Source organism: Podarcis tiliguerta, assembly GCF_965153285.1.
Source record: "Podarcis tiliguerta genome assembly, chromosome: 16".
Taxonomy (NCBI): domain Eukaryota; kingdom Metazoa; phylum Chordata; class Lepidosauria; order Squamata; family Lacertidae; genus Podarcis; species Podarcis tiliguerta.
In genome coordinates, this window is record NC_139549.1 from 5,610,409 (window position 1) to 5,630,403 (window position 19,995).

Sequence of the window (19,995 nt, forward strand, 5' to 3'; positions counted from 1 at the left end):
CAGAGCCTAGGACTTGGCGGTTCAAATCCCCGCGACGGAGTGAGCTTCCATTGCTGGCTCCCTGCTCCTGCCAACCTAGCAGTTTGAAAGCACGTCAAAGTGCAAGTAGATAAATAGGTACCACTCTGGCGGGAAGGTAAAAGGTGTTTCTGTGTGCTGCTCTGGTTCGTCAGAAGCAGCTTAGTCATGCTGGCCACATGACCCGGAAGCTGTACGCCGGCTCCCTCGGCCAATAAAGCGAGATGATCGCTGCAACCCCAGAGTCGTCCGTGACTGGACCTAATGGTCAGGGGTCCCTTTACCTTTAGTTTTAGCCATGTTGTGTATGTGCTGCCTCCACAGTCTGAGGCAGGAATGCTTCTGAGGACCAGTTCCTGGAAACCGCAGGAGAAGAGATTTGCTCTTGCGCTCAATTCCTGTTTGTGAGTTTCCCACTAGGGCATCTGGGTGGCCGCTGTGAGGCTGGACTAGATGGATCCAGCAGATCCTCCTTATGTTTTTATTTGTCCTCAGAGCATGTGGTTTTTTTGCATTCTGTTTCAACCATGTACGTGGTTTTGACACCATTGTCTTGTGAAGCGGTCTATAAACTTGTTGAATCTCAATGGCAACCTCCTTGATTCCGCCCTGCCATCGATCGGTGCTGGCTATTTTCTTGAAGGCATCAGGTAGCTGAGCTTGCGGTGTTAGGGTGTGTGTGTTTGTGGGGGGGTTTGCTTGTGTGTTAAGTGAGCTCGCCTTGCCAAAATGTACGTCGCTTTCTGAAATCACCCCCAGGCCAGTTTGCCTTTGCTATCGCAAGATGGAAACTGTCGGAGGTTTGGGCGCACAGCCTTTGCACAGAGCTAAGAGAGTGAGAGGGACGCGGGTGGCGCTGTGGGTTAAACCACAGAGCCTAGGACTTGCTGATCAGAAGGTCAGCGGTTCGAATCCCCGCAACGGGGTGAGCTCCCGTTGCTCGGTCCCTGCTCCTGCCAACCTAGCAGTTCGAAAGCATGTCAAAGTGCAAGTAGATAAATAGGTACCACTCTGGCGGGAAGGTAAACGGCGTTTCCGTGCGCTTCTCTGGTTCGCCAGAAGCAGCTTAGTCATGCTGGCCACTGACCCGGAAGCTGTACGCCGGCTCCCTCGGCCAGTAAAGCGAGATGAGCAGCGCAACCCCAGAGTCGGCCACGACTGGACCTAATGGTCAGGGGTCCCTTTACCTTACTCCCTCCAACAGTGGAGGTAGAAAATAGTGGAGAGTGAGGGACCTCTGTACCCCCAGACTGTACCTTTAACCTCATGAGCTTGCAACCTTAGCAAGAATAGGTTGGAACAGAACCTGCATCTCACGTCCCCTTGTCTGCTCTGGTCATCCAGGAGGGGAGCTCACAAAGGTGCTGGAGAAACTTTTTGCTTTGATGCTCTGAGTAATGCGCCACGACTGGCAGATAAACAGCCCGCCTCTCTTTATCTCTCTGTGGTTTTTTTTAATTAACCAAATCTAGCTGCCGCCCTTTCTCTCCCCACATGCACCCCCCCCCGGTGCTCCTTTCATCCCTTTGGTGGCCCGCGACACAGCACCCCCAGAGTAAGCGTTTTCAAGTCCCAGCTATTGATGTCGTCGACGGGCGGCCCATTCTCCCCTCGCAGCTAAATGTCTGTTGCGTTAGCCATGCCGCGTTAGGAAAAAGCGGCGGCTGTGAATGGATTCGCGGTGAGGTCCCTTTTGGGGGCCTCTGTCAATAGCGACGGCGTTCGTGGCCTGAATAGCCACGGCACTCATTTGAGGGCCTCTGAATGGAGCTGTTTTGTGGCTCCCGCAACGGGGGAGAGGGATGAACTCAGCTTGAAGGTTTCGTTCAAGCTGGGAAACGGCCGCCCTCAGAGATGTATTTCACTGGAGTGCTTGGGGGGGGGGGGCAAATGCTTCTCAACAGGAATGGGGAGGGGGGACACACAACAACCCTCAAATATATATTCTCTTAATTGAATCCTGGAATTATGCTGTGTGGAATTTTTTTTTGGGGGGGGGGGAAGGTGATGAAATTAATTAATTAATTAATTAATTAATTAATTAATAATTTATATCCCGCCCTCCCCAGCCGAAGCTGGGCTCAGAGCGGCTAACAACAGTAAAATAATACAGTACTTAATTCGTTCCGGAGGTCCGTTCTTAACCTGAAACTGTTTTTAACCCGAAGTACCGCTTTAGCTAATGGGGCCTCCTGCTGCTGCTGCTCAGCAGCGATTTCTGTTCCAGGTTAGCAGAGTCTGTAACCTGAAGCATATGTAACCCAAGGTACCACTGTATAGCATAATAAAATCAATTCATTATAAAATCAGTTCAAATCAAATTAATGGCAACCATTGGGCTAGAGTTCTGTGAGGATTACCAAAGGAGGGGGTCAGGCTGTGCCTTGGACAAAGACCTGGCGGAACAGCTCTGTCTTGCAGGCCCTGCTGAAAGATTTCAAGTCCCACAGGGCCCTAGTCTCTTGGGACAGAGCATTCCACCAGATCGGAGCCACAGCTGAAAAAGCCCTGGCTCTGGTTGAGGCCAGCCTAACCTCCCTGTGGCCCGGGACTTCCAAGATGTTTTTGTTTGAAGACCGTAAGGTCCTCTGTGGGACATACCAGGAGAGGCGGTCCCGTAGGTACGAGGGTCCTAGGCCGTAGAGGGCTTTAAAGGTTAAAACCAGCACCTTAAACCTGAACCTGTACTCCACCGGGAGCCCGTGCAGCTGGTATAGCACCGGGTGAATGTGATCTCGCAGCGAAGACCCCGTAAGGAGTCTCACTGCAGCATTCTGCACCCACTGGAGTTTCTGGGTCAGTCTCAAGGGCAGCCCCACATAGAGTGAGTTACAATAATCCAGTCTGGAAGTGACCGTCGCATGGATCACAGTGGCTAGGTCAGGGCAAGAGAGTAAAATGACTGAATTTGGTAAAGTGATGCTCACTTCAAGAATCACCTAAGACTGAAGAAAAGAAGAAGACCCTCAGTCTAGCATCCTGTTCTCACTGAGGCTAATACCTGAATGGTAAGATCACAAGTAGGAATTGAGCACAAGAGAATTCTCTCCTTTCCTGTGTTTTTCGGCAACTGGAATTTAGAAACATTGCTGTCTCTGACCACAGAGGCAAAGCGCAGCCATCATGGCTACTAGCCATCAGTGGCACTCATGAACACAAAATTTATTATGGTCAGAGAACCAGAGCAGCGCACGGAAACGCCATTTACCTTCCCGCTGGAGGGGTACCTATTTATCTACTTGCAGTTTGACATGCTTTTGAACTGCTAGGTTGGCAGGAGCAGAGACCGAGCAACAGGAGCTCACCCCGTCGCAGGGATTCGAACCGCCGACCTTCTGATCAGCAAGTCCTGGGCTCTGTGGTTTAACTCACAGTGCCACCCGCGTCCCCTATAGGGGACATATAGGCATATAAACACAGATAGGCATATAAACACATAAAAACTTTAAAATAGACTACGTTAAAGAAATGACCCAAAGTCGCCCGTGGATCTGGGTTTGGGAATTTTCAAACTAGATTGAATTGGGCGATGGTCTGTGCCTACAGATCTGTGCGCAGAATATGGTGACCATCCAAGTTGTCTTGGGGTCTTTGCCTAACAGGAGAAGATAGAATTTTTCTTTGTTGTGAGGTCAGCAAGCCTTAGCAGCAGGGTGGCGATGGTTTCTCTACATGCCTCATCGTAAAAGGGACATCTAAAACTATGTGTTTAGGGCTTGCTATATCTCCCAAATATAGGACGCGGGTGGCGCTGTGGGTAAAACCTCAGTGCCTAGGACTTGCCGATCGCATGGTTGGCAGTTCAAATCCCCGCGGCGGGGTGAGCTCCCGTCTTTCGGTCCCAGCTCCTGCCCACCTAGCAGTTCGAAAGCACAATTAAGTGCAAGTAGATAAATAGGTACCGCTTTCTAGCAGGAAGGTAAACGGCGTTTCCATGTGCTGCTCTGGTGCCGGTTCGCCAGAGCAGCTTCGTCACGCTGGCCACGTGACCCGGAAGTGTCTGCGGACAGTGCTGGCCCCCAGCCTATAGAGTGAGATGAGCGCACAACCCTAGAGTCTGTCAAGACTGGCCCGTACGGGCAGGGGTACCTTTACCTTTACCTTTTATATCCCCCAAAGGACAGGTGCAAATTCTCTGGTTGTATGGGACTTTTTTAAAGGATCCTTCCAAGACTGGCGAGGGCAGAGCTAAGCTTCTGGCAAGTGTAAAAGCCCTTCTTGCATTTTTGGATACAAGAAAAGAGAGATATGTTGCTGGTGCAGCTATATCTCGATTTCTACAATTTTGTAGTCGGGGCACCTTAAGCAGTCCTGTTGTCTCTCGGTGTCTATAATTCTTTGCCTAACCATTGCTTTTGCTTGGCCCGAGCCCAGACTTAGGAGGGCTTGAGGGGCAAAACCCAGTGATAGCCATTTATAGATCGGTGTTAGGCTGATATGTGCCATTCCTCTTTTAAACCCATCCAAAATGGTGGCCATGCCTGCCTCTTGTGGAGTTCCATAGTTCCCCTATGCTCTGCAGGAAAGGCTTCCTTTTGACTGTCCTGAATGATGAAATGAGGACTCAGGGTGGGGAAAATGGAAGGATACCATCGCACAGTGCGCAGCCAGGCTCTAGGCAATGGTGGTCACCAGCTCGTATGGTTTTTATAATTCATAGCGCATACCAGGGCTATCGGCGGCTGCTAACCATGACGGATATATTCGACCTCCATTGTTAGAGGTAGTTCAGTGGAACCTTGGTTCTCGAACTTAATCTGTTCCGGAAGGCCGTTCGACTCCCGAAACCGTTCAAAAACCAAGGCGTGGCTTCTGATTGGCTACAGGAGCTTAAGCTGAAGCTGTGTCGGACATTCGGCTTCTGAAAAACGTTTGAAACCTGGAACACTTACTTCTGGGTTTTCAGTGTTCGGGAGCCAAAATGTGCGAGTACCAAGGCGTTCAAGAACCAAGGCATGACTGTATGTCTCTTAATACCAGGTGCTAGGAATCACAGGTTTGGAGAGTTGCATACCCACCAACATTTCTCCTATGAAATAGAGATGCTCTATTCCCTTATTATAGGCACACGGGTGGTGCTGTGGGTTAAACCACAGAGCCTAGGGCTTGCCGATCAGAAGGTTGGCAGTTCGAATCCCCTTGACGGGGTGAGCTCCCGTTGTTCGGTCCCTGCTCCTGCCAACCTAGCAGTTCAAAAGCACATCAAAGTGCAAGTAGATAAATAGGTACCGCTCCGGGGGGGGGGGAGTAAACGGCGTTTCCGTGCGCTGCTCTGGTTTGCCAGAAGCGGCTTAGTCATGCTGGTCACATGTCCTGGAAGCTGTATGCCAGCTCCATGGCCAATAAAGCGAGATGAGCGCCGCAACCCCAGAGTCGGTTACGACTGGACCTAATGGTCAGGGGTCCCTTTACCTTTACCTTTATTCCCTTATTATTGCTGTTCTTATTTTAGTATTTATACCCTGCCCATCTGACTGGGTTCCCTCAACCACTCTGGGCAGCTTCCAACATACATAAAAACATAATAAAACTTGAACCATTTTTTAAAAAACCTTCCCTATACAGGGTTGTCTTCTGATGTCTTCTGAAGGTTGTAAAGTTACCGTACTGGCCCGAAAATAAGCCACACTTTTTTTTTTCTTCCAAATTCTGATCGTGAAAAGTTAAAAGTGTGGCTTAAATTCGCGACCTTACAAAAACTGGCTTTTATGATATCGCTGCTGGAACAGACATACGGTAAAATGGAACGGGTGTGAGTGCCTGTGAAATTTTAAAGGTGAGGTGTATATTCAGGTGCGGCTTATATTCGGGCCGATATGGTACTTTTCTCCTAGGCTCGTGTGTGTGTGTGTGTGTGTCGCATAACACTCCAAACCCTCCAACATTTCTCCAGTGAAAATAAGGAAAAGTGGGATCAGATCAGAAACCGGAACGGCTTCTATAAATCCAGGGCTGGAGGAGCTGGAGTTTCGGTTGTGCTGTGGCCCTGGTGTGTGCTTCCCCTTGTGAATCTGTTTGGCCCATGTGAGAATAGGATACTGGCCTAGCGGATGGTGACTTTTAAAAAAATGATAATATTTATTATTTTCCGTACATAAACATAACAGAAGAAAAAGCCAACAATAATAAAGAAAAAAGAACGAAACGGAAAAAGGAAAAAGAACATAAAACATAAAATACATCAAATCACCACATAAGCTAAAACTTAATTAATCAAAATCCATCTTCATAAACGTATTACTTCCTCAAATCTCTTCCATCTGAGTTTCTTAGTAATTATATATATATAGCAGTTTCCAATATCATTATTTCATAAAACCATATCACAGTCATAATCATATTTCCTAACTTTTCTTATCGTATATTTTCTTATTTATTTATTTATTTAATCCCAATTTAATCCTAGGCCTAATTGATTCCTTCAGGTGATTACATATCTTTAATATTGCAGTATTTATTCAAATAGCCTTTAAATTTCTTCCAATCTTCTTGGTATTCCTCTTCTTTCTGGTCGCGGATTCTCCCGGTGAGATCAGCCAGCTCCATAAACTCCCATCTTCAGCGGATGGTGACTTTTACCGCATGTGGTGGACTTGTGATAAAGTTAAGAATTTTTGGGAGTTAATTTACAATGAACTCAAGAAAATATTTAAAGACACAAAAAGAAGTCTTTTTGTTGGGTTTGATGGGGAAGGAAATTAAGAAAGTTGACCAAAGACTTTTTATGTACGCCACAGCAGCGGCAAGAAACATGCTTGCCCCAAACTGGAAATTACAAGAAGTTCCTATCATTGCGGAGTGGCAGACAAAAATGATGAGCTACGCGGAGTTAGCCAAACTGACGGGAAGAATTCGGAACCGGGATGATCAGAGGTTTCAAGAAAATTGGAGTAAAATTCATAGTGTATATAAAGGATAATTGCAAAACTTTAAAAACACTGGCAGGGCTGAAATAGCTCTTACAATGTACGGCAGATACAAGGTTTATAAATAGAATATGCAATATAAGAAAATAAGGGGTACTCGCTGAAGGGATGGAGGGAAGTCGCAAACTCGGCAGAGCTAATAGTATCTATGTGGTTTATTGCAACGGTAAAGGGACCCCTGACCATTAGATCCAGTCGTAACCGACTCTGGGGTTGCGGCGCTCATCTCGCTTTATTGGCCGAGGGAGCCGGCGGGCAGCTTCCGGGTCATGTGGCCAGCATGACTAAGCCGCTTCTGGCGAACCAGAGCATCGCACGGAAACGCCATTTACCTTCCTGCCGTAGCGCTACCTATTTATCTACTTGCACTTTGACGTGCTTTCGAACTGCTTGGTTGGCAGGAGCAGGGACCGAGCGACGGGAGCTCACCCCGTCGCGGGGATTCGAACTGCCGACCTTCTGATCGGCAAGTCCTAGGCTCTGTGGTTTAACCCACAGCGCCACCCGCGTCCCTGTGATTTATTGTATTGTACTGTAAAGGTATGTATAAGGACTGTAAAAGTATGTATAAGGAAAATAATAAATAATTATTATTTATTAAAAAAAGAGAGAATAGGGTGCTGGCCTAGATGGGATCCTCTCTAGCCAGATCCATCAGCTGGGCTCTCACTCCGATCAGTTGATCTCCCGTGCGAACCTTCTTTCCTTCTCCTCCTTGCAGATGCGGTGGGGCTGACGGACTTGTGCCACGTGGAGAACGTCCAGGAGAAGTCCCAGTGTGCCTTGGAAGAGTACGTCCGGAACCAGTACCCCAACCAGCCCAGCCGATTTGGGCGCCTCCTCCTCCGCCTCCCCTCTCTGCGCATCGTCTCCGCCCCTGTGATCGAGCAGCTCTTCTTTGTGCGCTTGGTAGGCAAGACCCCCATTGAGACGCTGATTCGAGACATGCTCCTTTCCGGGTCCAGCTTCAACTGGCCCTACATCTCCATGCAGTGAAAGCAGCCGGGGGTTGGAGGCTGTGACTGCAGCCTTGACGCTGCATTTGCCCCCCAAACTGGGCGATGAGGGCCTTGTTGGTGCACAGACAGCGGTGGGCTGTCACTCAGGGAGCCAGAGCATCTCAACTGTGCTCCCTCCAAAATGGCGGCCCTCGAGACAACCAGGAAATGACATCAAGGAGGTGGAGCTTGAGGTCGCTTTCCTGGTTCCTTCTAATCCCAAGGGGGGTGGGAGTGACTTTGGAAAAGCAATCCCTGCCCTTCCATATTTATATCGCAGACAAAACAAAATGGAAGCCGTTTTCTTAAAATGAGCTTGATCCTTCTTGGATGGTTATTTTTAAAAATGTGCTTTGTCTACAAGAATGTCCTTGCCCCTCAAGGAATTATACTGGACATTATGGATCGAGAACCTGAGATCTTTCGTTGTCCCATGTCTAAGAGATTTCTATAGCTTCGTTGGTGGGTCTCCCTTGTGCCCACCTTCTCAACTGGTGAATTTTTGTTGACAGCGTGTTGGCGACTAGAGGCCAAGGTGAACGGCCCACCTAGGAGAAGGTTTGCAGTAGATTGTGAGCCTCCGTCGTGCAAATGCGCCTCAAACAATCTTTCATCTTCCCATTTGCGTTTGTGCATAAATATGTAACGAGGGAGAAAAGGGCTGGGGCAACTGGGAAAAAAAAGACTTGCCTCTTCAGACCGATCAAAAAGAAAAGACTTGCCTCCTCAGCCTGCTTTTCTTTTCTTTTTATAACAAGGACTTTCTTCTTCAGGCCAATATGTGTGAAAGTGTCCTTTACAATACTGCAAAAAGCCCGCATATCTTCCAAGACTCCTTCCCCGTGGGCCTTTACTGCCTAGGGAACTGTCTACAATCTATGATGTTTGGGAGTGATGGTGGCTATCATACCCTCTACATGAACTGAAGCGGAAGAGATACAGAAAAAAAATGAACAAACCCAGAATTGGAGTCGGGGGCAGTTGATTCCATTCATGTGCAAAAAAGAGGAGATAGACCGGGGAGAGACGACTACGACTTCTTTTTTAATCTAAAGGAGGGGCAAACTGATTTGGAATGTCTCTTACCTGGAGGGGGAAACATGCTATTTATAAAATAAAATAAACTCAGATTATATCCTACTCCCGTTGCCCAGCTAAATGTACTTACATACAATTATTCAACACACATATTTTTTAAAATTTCGGATGGTTTCTTTGTAAGCGCAGCGGCGGAAGATCTCATCTAATGGATTGTGGGTTCCTTTCTTGGATGCGGGGGAGACGATGAAAAAGAAACAAGGAAAAATGCAGCATCCATCAAGTAGATTTAATTTAAAAAAAATAAATGATGGAGCTGGCATTATAATTAAAATTGATGATTGCTGAACTCCTTCCAGATTTTTTTTTTTTTAATTCACTTCCCTCCCTTTTTCCACCTTTTCCCTATCTATGATGCCCCAGAATCTGTGGGTTTGGGGAAGATGAGCTCTCCCCCCCTCTTTTTTCCTCAGGAAACATTTGCCCAGGACGATTAGGACAGATGGCTTGGCCAAGTAGGAGGAAGATGGTTTGCGGGAGGTAAAGCAAGAGAGTGTGTGTGTGTGTGTGTGTGTGCGCGTGTGTGTGTGTAATTTCAGGAAATGGAACCTCAACGTAGCTGTTAAATGTTTTCCATGGGGGGGGGGGGCGGTTTGGAAGCGGCAGGCAGGCGTGAGGGAAAAGTGTGTGTGTGGGGGGTTGTCGCTTGTGCATTTTTGCTGTTTATTCCCTCCTCGACATACAAATGGGCTCAAAACGCGTTCAGTCGCCACCATATGGAGTGATGCTCACGTCAGAAGCTGGTCCACGGAGGAGGGGTGCACAGTGACTGTTACGAGCTTGGATGAGGTTTTTTGGAACATAAGAGGCTCGCTGCTGGATCAGGCCCAATGGCTCGTCTAGTCCAGTACCCTCTTCTCTCAGTAGCCGACCAGATGCATAAGAAAGACCCAAATCCAGTTCTCCTGTGGATTCCAGCGGCAGACATCAATAATAATAATAATAATAATTTATTATTTATACCCCGCCCATCTGGCTGGGTTTCCCCAGCCACTCTGGGCAGCTTCCAACAGAACACTAAAATACAATAACCTATTAAACATTAAAAGCTTCCCTAAACAGGGCTGCCTTCAGATGTCTTCTAAACGTTTGGTAGTTATTTTTCTCTTTGACATCTGGTGGGAGGGCATTCCACAAGGAGGGCGCCACTACCGAGAAGGCCCTCTGCCTGGTTCCCTGTAACTTGGTAGAAGTTGTGGTGGGCAGAGCTAGTAGCCTTCTCCTTCATGAATTTCCCCAATCCCCCTTTTAAAGCCATCCAGGTTGGCGGCCGTCACTGCGTCTTGTGACAGTGAGTTCCAGAGCTAATAATAATAATAATAATAATAATAATAATAATAATAATTTATTATTTGTACCCTGCCCATCTGGCTGGGTTTCCCCAGCCACTCTGGGCGGCTTCCAACAAAGATTAAAAATACATCAAAATGTCACACATTAAAAGCTTCCCTGAACAGGGCTGCCTTAAGATGTCTTCTAAATGTCAGGTAGTTGTTTATCTCTGAAATCTGGTGAGAGGGTGTTCCACAGGGCGGGTGCCACTACCGAGAAGGCCCTCGGCCTGGTTCTCTGTAGCTTTACTTCTTGCAGGGAGGGAACCGGCAGAAGGCCCTCAGAGCTGGACCTCAGTGTCCGGGCAGAACGATGGGGGTGGAGACATTTCTTCAGATATACTGGGCCGAGGCCGCTTAGGGCTTTAAAGGTCAACACCAACACTTTGAGTTGTGCTCGGAAACGTACTGTAGCCTTCTCCTTCATGAATTTTCCCAATCCCCTTTTAAAGCCGTCCAGGTGGGTGGCCGTCACTGTGCCTTGTGGCAGTGAGTTCCACAGTTTAACTGCGTTCTGTGTGAAGAAAGGCTTTTTTCCATCACTCCTGAACACTCAGCTTCATTGTCCGCAAGTCTACAAATCTATAAAGCTGGGAAAAGCTTTTCTCTACCCACTTCCTTTGCGGCATGCCGGATTCTATAAACCCCTCTCGTGCCACCTCTTCCGTTTCGAGAAAAGGCGCGTAAGTCCCAAACGATGCGGCCTTTCTTTGTACGGGACAGGGAGATAAATAATGTAGCTTTTTTCGCAGAAGGCGGGCTGCAGCAGAATGAAAACGGCGCTGCGTGCTGAGAATACAGGACAGAACACTACTCTTGAGAGCACCTCCATGCTTTGAGAGTTCTCTCGCTTGCCATGCTGTTACGACGGGGAGAGCTTTGGTTTACGACTCTTTCTGCAAAAGCCCATTAGAGAGCCGTCAAAAATGGCCTTTTCCCAGTGAAGGAACGGGGCAAGTTTGCATTTGACCCGCTTATAAATATCTTCCAAAGTGGAGGAGAATCTTTTAAATTATGTCCAGGACTGGCTTTGAGTTATACACTAGAAGAAGATCTCCGAGGCTGAGGGAGGGGGGGGGGGTGGCGGTCAGGACAATTTCCATCAAGGACAATTTTTTGGGGGGGTGTATGAAGAAGTTGAAAGCTGGTTTTCACACGGCAGTTGCTTGTCTTCGCAGCGGTAAAGGTGGCCGCTGTTACCTACTTCTCTACGGGTGGTTTGGAAGGACGCTGCGTTTTGCAGGCTGCCTGCGCACTCTGCAGATACCGGAATAAAATTTCTGCGACTTGGGTCGTCACCGGTGAAATCTAGAGAGCCTGTTGCAAAGAACTCGGTGTTGAAAAAAAAAAAGAGATTTCGGCAGAGAGCCCTGCAGCTCACTGCTAGAACACCTGCTTTGCATGCAGACGTTCACAGGGTCAATCCCCGGGTATCTCTAGGTACTGTTGGTAGAGGCCGCTGCCTTAAACCCTGGAGAGCTGTTGCCAGTCAGTGTACACAATATCTAGCTAGATGAACGCAATGGTCTGAGTTGATGTAAGAAACCTTCCTGTTTTCCACTATGGGAGATGGTGCACAGCCATCTAGTCCAGGGGTCAGCAAACTTTTTCAGCAGGGGGCCGGTCCACTGTCCCTCAGACCTTGTGGGGGGCCGGACTATATTTTTTGGGGAAAACAACGAATTCCGATGCCCCACAAATAACCCAGAGATGCATTTTAAATAAAAGCACACGTTCTACTCATGTAAAAACACCAGGCAGTCCCCACAAATAACCCAGAGATGCATTTTAAATAAAAGCACACATTCTACTCATGTAAAAACACGCTGATTCCCGGACTGTCCGCGGGCTGGATTTAGAAGGTGATTGGGCTGGATCCGGCCCCCGGGCCTTAGTTTGCCTACCCGTTATCTAACCTGTAGGGATGTGCATAGATGCTAGGAGAGGATATATTTATTAGATATTATCTTTCCTTTCTTGCATTTTTGTGTTCAGCAGAATGCGTCACTTTGTAGCTGAAAAGGGAAGCTTAGGTAGGCGAGTTTTAGCCTTTCAGTTCAAGTAATCCAGGATGTTTTAAGGCAGGCTGGATTCCCCTGGTATTTCCCTCTTTTATCCCCGCTTAAAACAAAAACCACACAAACCATCCCGTAAAAGGTAAAAAATAACGTTTACTCACTCAGAATGCTTGCTGAAGAGTAACGGATACAGCAACTTGGTTCAGGCAGACTTAAAATGGCGTTCAGCTAATTCAAAGTCTGTCTTAAGATGGAATGAGGTGGAAGAGCAAAGAGGAAGTGCGCAACCAGGTGAGATGATTATATATGTGGCTATACCCTCCCGCTGTCAGGGCACAGGTGGGTGTGGCGCTCAGAGTGTTCTCTAGCAAATTTAGAAGAAAACTCTTTGGGTTCAACTCCTATCATGCCTATCTAGCAAACATGCATTGTTGGTTGGACTGTATTGTTAATGTCGCACATAACCATTAGTAGCTTTCGATTTTGCATGGCCTTCTTTCGGAAGCATCCACTCTAGAGGCTGTCAGCAGACCTTGTGGTAGCAGCCACATAATAATAATAATAATAATAATAATAATAATAATAATAATAAATTTATACCCTGCCCATCTGACTGGGTTTCCCCAGCCACTCTGGGCAGCTCCCAACAGAATATTAAAAACACGATAAAACATCAGGCATTTAAAACTTCCCTAAACAGGGCTGCCTTCAGATGTCTTCTAAACATCAGATAGTTGTTTATTTCCTTGACATCTGATGACAGGGCATTCCACAGGGCGGGCGCCACCACCGAGAAGGCCCTGGTTCCCTGGTTCTGCCTGATTCCCTGTAATCTCACTTCTCACAGGGAGGGAACCACCAGAATGCCCTTGGAGCAGGACCTCCGTGTCCGGGCTGGACAATGGGGGTACAGACGAGGTATACTGGGCCGAGGCCATTTAGGGCTTTAAAGGTTAGCACCAACACTTTGATTTGTGCTCGGAAACATACTGGGAGCCAATGTAGGTCTTTCAGGACCACGGTTATATGGTCTTGGCGGCTGCTCCCAGTCGCCAGTCTAGCTGCCGCATTCTGAGCTGGAGATTTCCCTGTTAAAATAAAGTAAGGCCCTAGTCCTCATGTTTCAATTGGGATCATAGGAAGCTGTCTTATTCTGAGTCAGAGCTTGGTTTATCCGGCTCAGCATAATAGCATTTGCTAGCTGGCCTTGGGTTTCAGACGGAGAAGTTTCCCCCAACCCTAACTGGAGATTGAACTCGCGGACTTTCTGTGCACGGAACGAATGATTTCCTCCTGAGCTAGAAAATCGCCCCTTTGTCTCTCAACCAGGACAATGCCTTTGCACAAAAGGAAGGGTTTCTTCACACAGTGTGCGGGTCAACTCGCTACTTCTAAGCTATAAATGAGGATTTGACAAATGCGCAGAGGTGAAGGCTGTCATATGAACCGTATGGTCCAGCTCCACGCTTGGAGGCTAAAACGCTTCTGAATTTTAGCTGTCAGAAACCACAAGGGTGGAAAGTGTTTCTGCTGCGCTCGAGCTCTGCTTGAAGGCATTTGCCCCGTGGGGGCATTTGGCTGGCCACAGATGGAGCACCGAGCTAGACCGCCACGTGGCCCCGATCCTGCAGGGCTCTTCAGCTACTCGCCTGCCCTATGCCGCAAGAGAGTCCGAGCTCAGCATGGGGCTTGGCTAACAGCATCGCAGGTGCACACATGTCCCCTGTCACAAAGCTTTCGTGCAACCCATAATATTCCTGAAGTGCGCTGGCTCGCGCTGTCAAACGAGAACAGGCTTGCTTGAGAGGCTAATTAACACATTAGCAAGATTTTTTTAAAAAGACGGCTAAGGAAGCAGGTGTAATTTTGGAGATGCCTCGATGCTTTGCATCAAAATTTCTGCACATTCTTAGGCGTGGAAAGAAGGGGGGGGGGGGAGAGAAGGAAGGACTCAGCCCTCGGTGTCTGCCAAAGGAAAATAGGATTATTTTTTTTTTTGGGGGGGAGCCATTTAAGAAGTATCCAGTCCCCAAATCTGTCCGTCTTGTGGGGCACAATATCATTTGTATTGTCAGAAAGAAGAAGGAGGGCTTGGTGAACCTTTTTTTTGGGGGGGGGGGGGAGGGGAGAACTAGCTCCCAGTTCCCTGTCTTCCAAAGCCACAAGATAATTTAACTACAACTAATCCAGAACGCGGCAGCTAGATTGGTGACTGGGAGCGGCCGCCGAGACCACATAACACTGGTCTTGAAAGACCTACATTGGCTCCCAGTACGTTTCCGAGCACAATTCAAAGTGTCGGTGCTGACCTTTAAAGCCCTAAATAGCCTCAGCCCAGTATATCTGAGGGAGTGTCTCCACCCCCATTGTTCAGCCCGGACACTGAGATCCAGCTCCGAAGGCCTTCTGGTGGTTCCCTCGCTGCTAGAAGTGAGGTTGCAGGGAACTGGGTAGAGGGCCTTCTCGGTAGTGGCACTGTAGAATGCCCTCCCACCGGATGTCAAAGAGAAAAACAGACTTTTAGAAGACATCTGAAGGCAGCCTTGTTTAGGGAAGCCTTTAATGTTTAATAGGTTGTTGTATTTTAATATTCTGTTGGAAGCTGCCCAGAGTGGCTGGGGAAACACTTAATTGATGCAACAAAAAACAGCATAAAATACAGTATAAAATAACAATAAATTCAGAATTCAAAAATCAATTTAGGGGGGAAATCCATCCAATAAACATTAGATGATCACCAGGGCTAGCTGGCTAAATTAGTCCTATTTGGGCCAGTGAGGAGGCCAGGGGAGAATTAGCTGTGGGATCCCAGAGCGGGTAATCTTCATAAAAAGGGGAGAGGGAGGGAAGGAAGGGGAATATAAGATCAGGCTAAATTCAGATTGAAATCCAGGTGGAATACCTCTGTCTTACAGGCCCTGCGGAAAGAGGTTAAATCCTGCAGGGCCCTGGTCTCATGGGACAGAGCATTCCACCAGGTTGGAGCCATCACTGAAAAGGCCCTGGCCCTGGTGGAGGATAGTCTGACTTCCTTAGGGCCTGGGACCTCTTAACTATGATCATAGTTCATGGACCTTAAGGTCCTTATTCATGGACCTTAAGGTCCTCTCTGGGGCAGACCAGGAGAGGTGGTCCCGTAAATACTAGGGCCCTAAGCAACAAATAGCTTTAAAGGGGAAAAGAGAGGAGGTTTAAAGACAGTGGAGGGTTCCTTTTATCTCTCCCCAGGTGTGGTTGGGAGGCAAAAGAGACTAGTGTTTTGCTAAAGCTAAGCAGGGCCAGGCGAGGTCAGGAAATGGGTGGGAGACCTAGGAGGTCTCCTTCTTTGCCCACCTTAGTTCTGGGATATTTTCAGCATGCATACATACATACATACATATCACACCCATCCATATCACAGAAATAAGGTGGTTTCCTAAAATGGCACACCTCAATTGTCAGAAGTCTGGGTTTAAAGAGGTGTGTCTCGAGCAATTACCTTTTTTTAAAGTAGGGTTGGGGGGGGGAGAGATTGATATGATAGAACAAGATGCATGTATTTTCCTCTGGTTTTTTTTTTTTTTTTAAGTGCTAATGGATGGAATGCAGCCTCAAACTAGGAATATTGCGAAGAGTCGTTTATCGGATAAAAGCGTCACTTTAAAATCCCACCCTATTCCCAGCGGACAGGCGGAATGTGAAGCCTTCAGGGAGGTGTGTGTGTGTGTGTGTGTCTGTCTGTCTGTCTGTCTGCGTGGGGCTTTTAGTAAAATGGAGGCATTTATTTCCTCTCCCCTTGCAAGAAACGATAAGGACTGATTGGCTGCCTCTGTGTGTGTGTGTGTGCCCCCCAAATTGTGCACAGGTTGTTGCCATTTTGCAGGATCGGAAAATAAAACAGAATAATTGAATGGTACTGTTGGATGGGACCGCAACGGGGGTGTCTAGTCTACCACCCTGCAATAGAGGAATCACAGCTAGGGAATCTCTGGCAGACAACCACCCAACTTCCATTTGAAAACCTCCAATGAAGGAGATTCTACCACTTTCTGAGGCCATCCATTCCACTGTCGGACATCTCTTCCCTTCCGAAAGTTCTTCCTCATGTTTCTATAGGAGACTCTCAACTTACGTTGGGGTTATGTTCTGAGGATCGCGCGTGAAGCCAAAACTGTGTATAGTCAAAACAATGGGTAGGCAAACTAAGGCCCGGATACGGCCCAATTGCCTTCTAAATCTGGCCCGTGGACGGTCCAGGAATCAGCGTGTTTTTACATGAGTAAAATATGTCCTTTTATTTAAAATGCATCTCTGGGTTATTTGTGGGGCATAGGAATTCGTTCATTATTTTTTCCCAAATATAGTCTGGCCCCCCACAAGGTTTGAGGGACAGTGGACCGGCCCCCTGCTGAAAAAGTTTGCTGACCCCTGGTCAAAACACAATAGGTTCAAGGATGGGTGGAATTGCAAAAGTTAGAATCATAGAATCATAGAGTTGGAAGAGACCACAAGGGCCATCGAGTCCAACCCCCTGCCAAGCAGGAAACACCGTCACAGCACTCCTGACATATGGCTGTCAAGCCTTTGCTTAAAGACCTCCAAAGAAGGAGACTCCACCACACTCCTTGGCAGCAAATTCCACTGTCGAACAGCTCTTACTGTCAGGAAGTTCTTCCTAATGTTTAGGTGGAATCTTCTTTCTTGTAGTTTGGATCCATTGCTCCGTGTCCGCTTCTCTGGAGCAGCAGAAAACAACCTTTCTCCCTCCTCTTTTTCCCCAGAAGCCTGCCGCATATATATATATAATTTGCCAAATCTCTAAGGCTGAATGCACTCCAGTTAAATGCACATAAGTTGCGAGTTGCCTATAATTCCTAAGAACAATTACGACAATACAACAAGTGTGTAACAACAGTAACAATAAACTCACAGTGTCCAACATCAACATTTCTCTAAGTGCCGGACATATGTTAAAAAGCCTTTCAAAGCTGTCCTACTTGATGGCCTTGTTTATTATATCATGCAGCAGTGAGTCCCGCAGTTTTAACTATGTGCTGCATTGAAGAAGCCCTTCCTTTTCTGCCTGCTCTGAATCTCCGTCTCGATAATCCGCGAGCCCAATGAGGTCACATCCAGTGAAGCTGAATGTTGGGAGATTCTGACGGAGAAAAGGGAGGGCTCCTTCGCGCGGTCCGTAATTGAACTATGGAACTCACTTCCAGAAGACGTCAGCTTGGGTGGCATTGAAAGGGGACTGGAGAAACTAATGGAGGACAAGGCTCTCTGTGGCCGCTAGCCATGGTGGCTATTTTTCTGTTGTCATTGTGCCCAGGTTCTGCTTCTGGGCATTGGGGCATCTGGTTGGTTGCTTGTGAGAGCAGGATGCAGGGCTTTCTTGGCTCTGATCCAGCAGGACCCTTCTTGCAACCTTAACAGGCACGGCACAAAAGGAAAAAGCAATGTGGAGGGAAGAGGAAAGCAACCATTGGAGGAACTGCTCTCTCATTGGCCAATGGATGGGGGAAAGTTGGTGTCCTCCTTGCTACGATGTTCATTCTTGGGTGTGTGTGAGAAGGGTAACCATGGGCCTAAGTCTCCTGACTCCATCTCTGCAATGCCTTTTGCTCCAGGACAATAGACAACCAGGTCCCCCTTTAAGCCAGGAGAAGGAGGAGAAGTTTCCTTCCAGCTGTGCCTTGTCTGACACTGAGACACCTGCAGTTATCTATAAGAACATAGGAAGGAGTTGCTGGATTGGACCAATGGCCCATCTAGTCCAGTGGCCAAATATCCCTAAGGACCCGGGCATGATGATGGTGATAATGATAATGATAATAATAATAATAATATTTTTTATTTATATTCCACCCTCCCCAGCCAAAGCCGGGCTCAGAGCGGCTAACAACAATAAAAGTAACACCGTTTACATAAAATCACAATCAATTAATTGAAATGCATTCTAAAATCAATTCATTCTAAAATCAGTTCAGAATCAAATTAATGGCAACCATTGGGCTAGAGTTCTATGAGGATTACGGAAGGAGGGGGTCAGACTGTGCCTTGGCCAAAGGCCAGGCGGAACAGCTCTGTCTTGCAGGCCCTGAGAAAGATGTCAAATCCCGCAGGGCCTTAGTCTCTTGTGACAGAGCATTCCACCAGATTGGAGCCACAGCCAAAAAAGCCCTGGCTCTGGTTGAGGCCAGCCTAACCTCCCTGTGGCCTGGGACCTCCAAGATGTTTTTGTTTGAAGACCGTAAGTTCCTCTGTGGGACATCCCAGGAGAGGTGGTCCCGTAGGTACGAGGGTCCTAGGCCGTATAGGGCTTTAAAGGTTAAAACCAGCACCTTAAACCTGATCCTGTACTCCACTGGGAGCCAGTGCAGCTGGTATAGCACCGGGTGAATGTGAGTTTTCTCTTCTCTCTTTTTTTAATAATAATTTTTATTAATTTTCCAACACAAATAAACAACCATATCGAAATTTCCACAAATTTGGTTCTTCTCAGTTACGCATTTCTTCTGTTTATATTGCCATTAAACTTCCCTCCCACTTCTATTTCTTTTTAACAATATATCTCAACTTTCACAGTGCTTCTTGAAACCCCACTAGCGTTGTTTGCACATCACATGTTTTTTTCAGATATTCAACAAATTTCCCCCAGTCCTCGATGAACTTTTGGTCTCGAAGATATCTAATTTTCCCAGTTAATCTGTCCAGTTCTGCATAGTCTGCCAGCTTCACTCTCCATTCTTCTACCGTTGGTATTTCCTCTTGTTTCCATTTCTGGGCCAGTAGAATTCTTGCTGCTGTAACTGCGTATTGGAAAAGTTTACAGTCCTTTCTTCTTATTTCCTTTCCTGTAATCCCTAAAAGAAAGATCTCTGGTTTCTTTACAAATGTGTATTTTAACATCTTTTTCATTTCATTGTATATCATCTCCCAGAATCCCTTCACTTTCTTACACTCCCACCACATGTGATAAAACGTCCCTTCTTTTTCCTTACATTTCCAACACTTGTTACACGTCTTATACATTTTTGTTAATTTTACCGGTGTGATATACCATCTGTAAAACATTTTCATAACATTTTCTTTTAGTGCCATACAAGCAGTGAATCTTAAGTTCTCCTTCCACAGTTTTTCCCAATCCTCAAACTGTATATTATAACCAAAATCTTTGGCCCATTGTACCATTACCGATTTAACTTCCTCATCTTTCATGTTCCATTCCAACAATATTTTATACATTTTTGACAGAATTTTAGTCATTATTTATCACTTCTATCTGGAACTTTGAATCTTTTTCTGCATAACCCCTTTCTTTAATGTCTTTTTTGAACATTTCATTAACCTGAAAATAATGCAACCAATCATACACATGTTCTCTAACTTGTTCATATGGCTTTAGTTTCCATTTTCCTCCTCCTTTGGTTATCAATTCAACATATGTAATCCAATTACCTCTCATATTTATTTTCTTTACACTCATAACCTCTAATGGAGACAACCAGTGTGGAACTCTAGGTTCTAATAGGTTTTTGTACCTATCCCATATTTCTATTAGTGGAGTTCCCAAAACCTTTATGAATTTTGTTCTTTTCACACCATAGATACGCGTGCCATCCAA

General features: G+C 46.8%; 2 protein-coding genes and 1 long non-coding RNA gene across 3 annotated transcripts in view; 2 read left to right on the plus strand and 1 right to left on the minus strand.

Annotated features, from left to right (window-relative positions):
- The window catches only part of LOC310666109 (nuclear receptor subfamily 2 group F member 5-like), a 28,335-nt gene extending 18,984 nt beyond the window's left edge, over positions 1 to 9,351 (plus strand). Inside the window, exon 4 of the mRNA XM_083416719.1 lies at positions 7,666 to 9,351. Within this exon, the coding sequence (XP_083272845.1) occupies positions 7,666 to 7,940 (275 nt within the window). The 3' untranslated portion in view covers positions 7,941 to 9,351. The remainder of the gene's footprint in view (positions 1 to 7,665) is intronic.
- Positions 1 to 19,995, plus strand: part of LOC310666130 (intelectin-like protein) — an 814,635-nt gene that overhangs the window by 683,957 nt on the left and 110,683 nt on the right. The window lies entirely within an intron of this gene.
- Positions 1 to 19,995, minus strand: part of LOC310666253 — a 278,050-nt gene that overhangs the window by 128,519 nt on the left and 129,536 nt on the right. The window lies entirely within an intron of this gene.